This window comes from Bactrocera oleae, chromosome 4, assembly GCF_042242935.1.
Source record: "Bactrocera oleae isolate idBacOlea1 chromosome 4, idBacOlea1, whole genome shotgun sequence".
Classification (NCBI taxonomy): domain Eukaryota; kingdom Metazoa; phylum Arthropoda; class Insecta; order Diptera; family Tephritidae; genus Bactrocera; species Bactrocera oleae.
This window is the reverse complement of record NC_091538.1, coordinates 74,916,510-74,926,821: the sequence shown is the minus strand read 5'-3', so window position 1 is coordinate 74,926,821 and position 10,312 is coordinate 74,916,510. Positions and strand designations below refer to the sequence as shown.

At 33.1% G+C, this 10,312-nt stretch overlaps 1 protein-coding gene across 3 annotated transcripts in view; it reads right to left on the bottom strand.

The window, feature by feature from the left end:
* Positions 1–1,319: 1,319 nt before the first annotated feature.
* The window catches only part of HisT (Histamine transporter), a 47,635-nt gene continuing 38,642 nt past the window's right edge, over positions 1,320–10,312 (bottom strand). For all 3 annotated transcript variants that reach the window (XM_014244087.3, XM_014243941.3, XM_014243871.3), the window contains exons 7-11: positions 7,118–7,259; positions 5,206–5,396; positions 4,236–4,360; positions 3,485–3,595; positions 1,320–1,912 (exon numbers count right to left, since the gene is read on the bottom strand). In XM_014244087.3, the coding sequence (XP_014099562.1) occupies positions 1,597–1,912; positions 3,485–3,595; positions 4,236–4,360; positions 5,206–5,396; positions 7,118–7,259 (885 nt within the window). In that variant the 3' untranslated portion in view covers positions 1,320–1,596. The remainder of the gene's footprint in view (positions 1,913–3,484; positions 3,596–4,235; positions 4,361–5,205; positions 5,397–7,117; positions 7,260–10,312) is intronic.

Below are 10,312 nucleotides of genomic sequence, written 5' to 3'. Positions count from 1 at the left end.
AACGCGTATCGATAACTGCGGTCCAAGAAACCAAGTTAAACAGCCGCTCAGATAATTTTAGTTGTGCAATAAGCATAACTTGGCGACCTATACTAACCCTCGCATCAGACCATCTGCCCATAATTACCTCGATCGAGAAACCTTCTGACTTTTTCTGGGGACAACCGTACCTTTGTTAACTTTAACAAAGCTAATTAGATCGGCTTCACAGAGTTTACTGAGAACACCTTCACCGCACTACCCATTTCTACCGACATAATCGTTGGCGAACGACAATTCTGCAAGGTTATCGCGGCAGCTACTGCTCGCTTCATCCCGGACCTCCGCGAACATCTTACGTCATTTCGATTCCTGTGATCCCCGAATAAGGGATCTCAACTTGGATATTAGACATTTGGTAAATCAGTGTAAGCGGAAGAAATGGGTAGAGCACCTGAAGTCGTGTAACCTCTCCACCGTTTTGATTAAGCTTTGGCCTACTGTCAAGGTCTTGTATAATCCGAAGAGACATGTTGATCGGGTTGAAATTCAATTCGATGGCCATGCCTCCTCTGACCCGAAGAAGTGCGCGAGATATTTTAGCCGTCAGTCCACAGTGCTCCTTTCAGGGTGGTGACGCAACTAACTTTAGATACGCACTGATCCCCATTCACAGTGGACCCGATTTTCAGATTTCAAAGACGAGCTACCATTATATTATATATTACTGAATACCCAAAAACTTTCCTTAATGTTTATATAATTAAAAAGGGTTCCCTGTATGAACACGGCAACCAGGTAGTAGGTGCCAAAAAAAGGGAAACAATGTAGTATATATTGTATTCTTTTCATTCAAAGTTAATTTCTTTGGTATACAAGTTAGTGAAATTAGAAAATTATTATTACTTTTTGTAATTTTAATTAATTAAATGCCACATTTTTATAGGCAAACCTCGTCAACACATTTCATTCGAATATATTTTTCATTCAGCAAGCAGATGGCTGACATTCGATCTTACTTGGGTTCTTAGATTAATATTAAATATACGTATAAAATAATATTAAAGTACTGCTTGTAATGACATCCTTACGTGCATGATTAACTGAGCATTTACGTGTGCATTTATTAATGATCGTCTACCGCATCAGCGAACCCATAGATACCTCTTAAAGCCGTTCCCATAACAGTTGGGTTTACGTAACCGGAACGGACCCGGATTTTTTCCGGCCAAGGACGGTCAACTCGGCAAAATTCTGCCCCTACAACAACAACAACATACTTCTTAAAGCTATTTTTATCAACGTAAGGAATTTTCGCCAAAATTAAATACACGAAGAAGGAGTTTATCAACCAATATTTAATCTGTTCTATCATATTTAAAACTAATTTAACACTTAAATTTGCATTAAACTTACAAAGAAATATACATTTTACTCGTTTATATTCCGGAACAGACACCTCCAGTATATTGAGATGGTACTTTCATATTAAAATTTGTCTTTTTAAAAAACGAACATTAAAGTTTGCAAATATGTGAAGATCAACTTTAGGTGCTGGTTTACCATTATATAATAAAAATAAATAAATATTTCTACGTATTAATATTCTTCAGCTTCTCAGATGTGATGGTGACAATGTTCGGCAGAAACTGGGAATTCAGTCGCTACATTCTCTTGATTTGCATTTTGCCTTCTCAAATCCGGTTTTATGAACCCAGTAATTAACGTGCCTAACACTAACATAATAGACATAATAACATCGGCTGGAATAGCTCCGTAGGTATAGAATAATTCTGAATATAGAGACGTGAATCCAATACCAAATACTTGGGCAGCTGCATTAAGCAACCCGGACGACGTGCCTTCTGGTTCAGGATATGTAAGTTCTGCGGCGAATTCGAAGCCAACCGGCAAGTAGCCGGTCATGAAGAAGCTGAAAAAATCGAATAAATTTGATTGTTAATAACAAAAATCAAAATATTTTAAATTATGTGGATATCTAATATTATAATATTAGTTTCAATATATTTAAAAAGATTCCTTACTCAGTATTATTTTAGATTTTAATACTCTTGCAACATGTTGCTACAGAGTCAAAGTTTTATTCACCTAACGGTTGTTTGTACACCTCAAACTAATCGAATTAGATATAGGGTTATATATATATAAATGATCCGGGTAACTGTTTGTTCTTCCGTCTGTCTGTGCTGTAACTTGAGTAAAAATTGAGATATATTACATGTACACATGTTTCTTTTCCATTAATTAAAAACCAATAACCTGACATAACTAAGCTCCACAATGCTAAGCACATATATGTCCTGCATGCAATGAGTCTCCGCATGACACTTACCACCTCTTTGCATGCCCAACGAACCCCACTCACCTAACACCCATTTCCCTATGGTCCGACCCCGTCGGAACAGCTCGTTTCCTGGACCTCCCGTTAAATGACCTCGACGACCACCAAACTGAAACTTACCACCCAAGCGGGGATTAGATAAACATTACAACAACAACAACTAAGCTCTATAACAAGATACAAGATTGTTGTTTGGTAGGGACAAATCTTTTTAACACCTTTACCGACAGTGTGAAAATATACCTATATAGAAAGATTTTCGAACTTCCGGCTGACTTTATACCGCATATATCGGTCAAATTGAGCGGATCTGGTTTTCTAATAACGGCGCAACTGTGTGCCTAAAATGGATTAAATCGTATGAGAACTTGTCCTAGACCCCATTTACCTTATATCAGGATTTTCAAACATCTGGTTGATGATTAATGAAACACAGATAACGTCTTTTTCTGTAAATAATATGTAGTAATGTCAAAAAAGATAAAAGCGGGTCAATACTACCCCTATCTCTCCTGGCTTTGTACCGTATATAAGTAAGAGTACTCTAGTTTAATGCCGAAAATATGTGAAATTGGTCTACGAATTACACAACCTCTCATATACTATACAAATGATTTTCGTTAATTCGCCGGCTTTGATCCTTGCCAGTTCCAAGAGTATAAAATATTCGGTTACACCCGAACTTACATCTTCCTTACTTGTTATAATTTTTTTAGAAACAGAGTAAGCGGAAAAGTTCGTATTAAAACAAAATATCTGTCATGAAAAAGAACTCTTATTTGAATTGCACATGATTTTGTGAAGCAATTTTCTATTCTACGTAAATTCAATATACATATGTATGTATAACAACGACTACCATAATGTAGACGAGAAAGTGGTGCCGTTTGCTTCTAAATATTACATGTGTATAAATAGATGTATGTTTAAAAAGAAGCGTTAACTGATAATTGACATTTATTGTTTTAGTTTTCCGATATCTTGATGATTTGCTAATAATATAAAAAATGATATTTAATATTGCAATGCTCTGATGATTTGTAAATAACATAAATAATGATCTCTAAACGATATCAATAAAATATTCGTATACAAAAATACATAAAAGGAATTTGTATAAGATTTTATTTCTCCTGTACTTACCCTAAAAGTCCAGCGGTCGCATAGACCACAGCGATATAACCCGTATCTAAAGTAAATGTAAATACCCACATGCCAACCATTGACAAGGCATAGACAGCCAAGGTGGTTTCTCTATAAAAATAATTTCAAGATAATCAATTACATTGAATAAGGCAGTTTAAATATAATAAAGTATTTGAATTATTTAATCAATCGAAACAGTGGACAATACATCTTCCTTAGAGGTACTGTTTGATTTAGATATGTCCTCGTATGTATAAAGTTCGCAAAAAATAAATGCGACTAGTGTTCATCAAATTCCCCAATTTAAAATGTATCTATGACAGTAAAACAGAATACATAGTGTATTTAAATTGCCGTTCACCCCTTAGGCTATTGTAGTTTGTAAATGATTTTTGCTAATGATCCTTGCTCATATCAAATCAATGTCTTCGGAAGGAAAAAAGATAAATGATTCTCAATATTAGACTCTGCTTTAATTTATTTTGTATTAAAGTATTTTTTGCTTGTAAAAGTTTACAAAGAAACATATTAAAGATTCCAGACGACCTTTCCTTGATTGGACTATTGTCACATTAATCAAATGAACTTTTTTTTTGTTTTGCTTTTTTTTTGCGGCTGAGGGGGTGAAAAATGCCTTCCGCATCCTCACTGCTGTCGTCGCAGCAACGGTATGTGCCGCTTGCAGGTCACTAAAAACCCCCCCTCTGGGGTTCCCTTATATCCAAAATGATGAAAAAGGTGAACTTACTTAAATTTGCGCATTTGGTCCAGGACAATACCGCTTACAACAGAACCGATCATGCCTGCAAGAACAATAGACAAACCAATGCGACCGGTATCAACTTCATGTCCCGGATAATATTTGAGCACAACCTAGGAAAATATATTTGTATAAAAATTTTAAACAATAAACGATCAAATATTATATATTAATTATTTTTCATAGCCCAATAATATAAAATGTAGGAAAATCAAATTGATCAAATTACTACTTAAATTAAAAATATAAGCTTACATTTTTGTAAGAAAGGAATATTGTTTTGATGCAGATTTTGTTGATACAGAGATATTGGCTGTCCAAATTCTAGCGAATCGAAAACGATAATATATTGGGAAACATTTTTAAATGAGTCCTTTCGTCTTTCGTCTGGGCAAAAATGGTGGTTTTACATAACCTGGGATTGATGTCCACAATATTCTTTTTGACTTTTCAAGTGCACATAGATTCAAATGCAAATAAACAAAAATAGTATTACGAGTACTAGTGGTGCTAAAAACTAAATTAGCCCCACACTGTTAGCCGATAGGACAAGTGAGCAAATGGAACATTGTGCATATGGTATATGAAAAATAAAGAGAACCCAAATTTGAAAATAAGTATTGAATTTAAACTTTGGTATGATTTTAGTGCCTTCTACAGTAAACACGATAGTAACACCGTTATATGCATTAGTTCATTTGCAAAACTCTATGCGCCAATTAAATATATTGTTATTTCATAAAAATCAAGCTGTTTGGTGTTTTCGTACAAATAGAAAATGATATTTATAAAAAAAATCGTTAAATATGGAGACTTCGAAGAAATTTCTATAAATAATTTTCCTGAATTCTCTTCTTTTCTGTGGCAATTAACATGTAATTTTATTTTTTTGTTTTTAAAGTACTTTTTTTGGATACAATATTATGTATGTTGTAAAGGTTACTAAACTTGAACTTACTGGATTTAGCAAAGTTGATATCGCATAGAAAACGCCGACATTCATACCATAGGAAATTAAAAGCAGTATGTAATTACGATTAAGAGCCAAACTCTTCAACGACTGCTTAAAAGATGCTTCAGTATCCGTACCAGCGGCAGGAATCATAGATCGTTTTGGATTTGGCGGTGTCGGCGGCTTATCCCTAAAAACTGCATAGTTAAAAAATTAATTTAAGCATATCCGAGTATAAAAAGATGCCTGCATATAATAAGTATTAAGGTTAGAAAATTATAGCACTGAATATTAAACAATCAAAAAAAGTGCATACACCTACATATGTACATGTTTTATACTCTCGAAGCATGTTGGATAAAGTATAATATTATCGTTAACCAAACTGTTGTTTGTAATACCTAAAACTAATCGCGATAGATATAGAGTTGTATTTATCAAAATGATCAGAATGGCGAGAAGCGTTGAATTTCGATTGATAGTATGTTTGTCCGTTATTCCGTGCAGGCGAATTAAGACTTGACCATTTGCAACGCTCCCAAAATGCCATTAAAAGAAAAATTATAAAGTAAAATCGAATGCATGCCCAACCCCATATAACGATTATGTTGAAAACTACAAAAAGTGCGATAACTCATTAAATAAATACGTTAGAAGCATTAAATTTCACAGTTAAGATGGTATTTAAAGGTTTTATAAGAATCAGTGTAAAGATAATTTAGGATATCGAAATAAGAATTTGAGCAAATAGTGCGTACAAGGCTTGCCATATCACGTCTAAAAATTGTCAAAATCTGGCAATATGTGGTTGACTTAGTACCATATACTTCATATGTACATATAATATATTGGTAAATCTATGACACTCATAAAATACCTTTTATGTTAATAATATTTCAATTTCGGTCAATATGTAAAATATCTTAGCAAAATTAAGTGAACCTATAATATAATATATATTTATTATAGTTTTATGCTGAAAATGTGTGGAATTGGTCTATGATTACCTTAGCTTTCATGTACTACATATAATGACTTTAATAATTCTAAGAGACTGTACGTCGAATATATCTGCTATTGCGTTAGTTGTCTTCATAAAATTGCGTATGTATGTTCTCGAACCTGATTTCCGGTTTTCCACCTGACCTGAAACCGTTTATGTTATGTTATGTTGATGAAAATGTGTGATATTGTAATGAAATTAAGTGGATATGTTTTCTTAAACATAATACAATACATTCTTATGTTTATTGACTTCTTTCTCGTATAGACAATATTCCAATTTTAGTCACTTTGGTTTAGTTGATATTTCATATACCCCATTTGAATTAATTAGGTTTATTTTAATATAAACAAAGCAAAATGTTGTAATAGAACTAAGTGAGCTTATGACCTATAATATTAAATAATTAATAATTCACCGCCTCTGATCCTTACAAATTTCGAGAGTGTAAAATGTACGGTTACACCCGAGATTAGCCTTTCCATATTTGTTTTATTTCAATTTTAAGCACAGAGTGCTTTGAGTTTTAGACTTATCACAACAGTCTGGCTACGAACATATTTTTCGGCTATATCCAGCTGACTAATTGATGTCTTGACTTGTCCAAATTTTGCGCGCCCATCTTAATACTTAGAAAAATTAAAATTTAGAGAGCTAATGAAAGCCATAATTTAAAGATCACTGCAAAAGAAGTTAGAGAGACGTTGTAACTGTAAAATGTATACAGTTCATATCTAATTCCTATTATTGTTTTGTGTGTTGATCTAAGAAATATCACAATATACCGGTTAATGCTTACTGCAGAAAAAAATATATATGGAAAAATAAAAAATGTTTCATTGATCGGAGATTGAAAAGATCAGTAGAAACAAAAGTGTTTATAATAAATATTTGGATATAGAAGTATCATCTTACAAAATATCATCAGCACCATTAAAATGGTTGTAAAGCCTGCGAAACAGTAGAACATAAATAATAAATCACTCCCGATTACTTCTAGATCATCCGAGTTTCCTACTAAAATTGGAGGTAGCACAAAACCAACAGCAATGCCAAGCTGGAAATGAATAGTAAAAGTTAACAAAAATAATATTATTAAATATATTAAAAATTATAGACATTTGTACATACATACATTCATAAATAAAACTATAAGTCCGTATGTATATAGTCAAATAGTATTATACGATCTCTTATGGCAGTATCTGTGATTATACATAATTGATACAAAATGGATCAACGTGATTTCTATTTGTCTTTATTAAATTAAATAAGTCATTTTGAGAATAACATAGTTTGGTACTAATAATCATATAATAGGTCCATACCTGGTACTAGGACTCATATCCCGATTATGAAGATCTTTATTCCCCTAATAGACTTTATACTATGTAAATGCGTGTCTATATCAAATATCTCAGTTGTATGAGAAATTGATATAATTCATAAATGTGTGTGTATTAGGGTGGGGGAAAAAAACGCTTATATGTCCGAAAAACTGGTACCTCTCCAAACATCAGCTTCTAATTGTAACGGGAAAGTTCACCGCTTTACCGTTTAAAAGATATTAACGGTTAATGTTTGACTATTTTAAGACAAATTTGTTTTTTTCTTTTTAATGTTATAACTTAATAAAAAAACATCAGTTTAAATTGCAAAACTCATAGTTTTGTATGAAATTTACTGCTATACAAAAATGGTCTGTGCAATTTTTCGATTAAGTTAAGCGTTTACGAGATATTCATCGTCAAACATCAATGCCTATTAAAGAAAAACACAAAAAATAAGAAAATAAAATTTTTGGTGGAGCAAAAATAGATAACGGTGAAGCGAAGGACCTTCCCGTTACAATTAAGAGCTGATATTTGGTGAGAACAAACCAATTTTTCGGAGTACCAAGCGAAATAAAAAAACATTCGTTTTTTGACACACCCTAATGTGTGTTTGAGATATCTGAACAAAATTATATAAAATATATCAATATCCACGCCTATTTAATATTATTCATTATTTTGGGGGATTCTATTATTCTGGGAACCATCAATTAAAAGTGTATGTCATATTCAGAAATATTTGAGGAGTAAGTTTTTCTATCACCTCTTCATGTCCTGTGAAATTGGGTTAATCAGATGATGAACCCCACATTAAAAAATAATAAAATCGGGTCAACACTGCCCCTAGTATTGTATGTTCTCTGGTATTACAAGCAACCGTTTAGGAAACAAATCATTTGCACATGTTACAAGACTATGAAAATAGTGTTTAAAAAATCAACATTAGTTCTTAAGTGAGGTTATGCACTGATTACACAAGTTTGTTAACTTATTTTATAGAGCGCGACCCCACTTCGATTCTCTTTCGAAAGGACAAGCGGACCCACAATGCTAATCGACAACATAAACTTACAAGCTTTGTTTCCAATGTTGTTCTTTTTTTTATTTTAACCTTTTAGCATAATGAACGTGATTTATATTAAAAGATTATTAGGGAACGGAGTAATGCTCACCTTTTTATGCCCTGAACAGATAAATAACAGTAAATATATATATATATATATATATATATATAGATAAATTGAGTTGGGTGGATTTAGCAATGTCTGTCTGTCGGTCAGTTTTTGAGATATCGATCTGAAACACTGTGTACACGTTCTTTTCCTTCAGCTAATCATTTGTTGGGACCAATGACATAGGGATATAGCTTTGGTAAAGCCGTAGTTAACTTTTTTTCTGTTTTAAGGCTATATATTATTTGCCAACTCTGATCACGACCGCCGGGAGAAAAACCGGACCCAGGGGTAAAAAGGTGGGGCCCTTTATCTACAGGAATGTTTCTAATACCTTATAAAGTTTATTAACTAACTTCCCACTTACTACTTCAATATTTTTGAAGAATATGTCAAATACGACGTAGAGTGTTAATTAATTAAAAAACGGTTCTTTGAAATATGTTGATTATCATGATTAAGTTTTCGTTTAAAATCCTCCAATCCTCAATTATTTAGAATTATTTGCGGCAGCAAATGCGTCGATAATTGTCTGGAAATCCAACTTATTCGCTAATTCTGTCTCTAGGTACAGTCTAGCTAATCCTAAAATCCTGCCTTGTGACAAGCATGATCGAGAAAAATTGTTGATCCTTGCTAAAGCTCTAAACAAAATATTTTCAAAGCTATGCAAAGATTTGGGTAAAATGTATGGAGTAAGACTGGTTTCAAAATTTGCATCGTAAGCGTTTCTAAGGTGAATAGCTTCATTGGACAACTTATCAGATACATCAACGAAACACTTTTTTGCAAAGTTTTTTGCAGCTGCGGTGAGTTCATGGAACTATCATATTATGGAACTGCCATAACTTATTTTTACGATTCGTATATGTCACTCTCTGCGGCGAATCTTCTCTTCATTCTACAGATTGACAGCGTTAGTAAGACGTAGAAAGTTTTTCTTCATATAGGTAGGAAAATCCAGGAGAAAACGACGATTTCTGCTATTATCAGGAAAGTTGCGTTCGGTAAAATAGCACGATATTCTACATTATTTATTTGTTAGCAAACTACGGGATTTAGTAGCAAGGACTGTAAATTTTCAAAAAACCAGATTTTTCATTCGAGTCTTGCTGAAGATTCTACGGATACGATAACACCGCGACAGAAATTCAGTTTTTCATAAAAGCGTTGTTCAAGGGTTTGTTGATGCTTATAATGCAGTTGACATTGGTGCGCCTTTTTGCGCCTAAGTGGATGTCCAATGTACACTCACTTACTTGTAAAATATTTTTATACTTATTGTTTAAATGAGCTAAGCCTCAGTACCACCACTCTCTCCGGTAATAACTGGCCCCCACTGACCCGTTAATGTTAAATACATTGCTAGTAAATGCGGAATAAACTAAAATTATTGATTTATCGAGCCACTTACTTTTATTTTATATTGAATCGAGTGTTAGTGTTGGATCAGTGGTGTGTGCTCCTACGCAAATTGTGTATAGAAATAGTCATGGTGCTTCGAGCCCTAGTGAAAGGCACTATGGGATTTTAACAAACCCAAAAAAGCTTACAGTACAGTTCGGTATCATTCACTAACAAACAAAAAAAAAAAATTCTCAGTG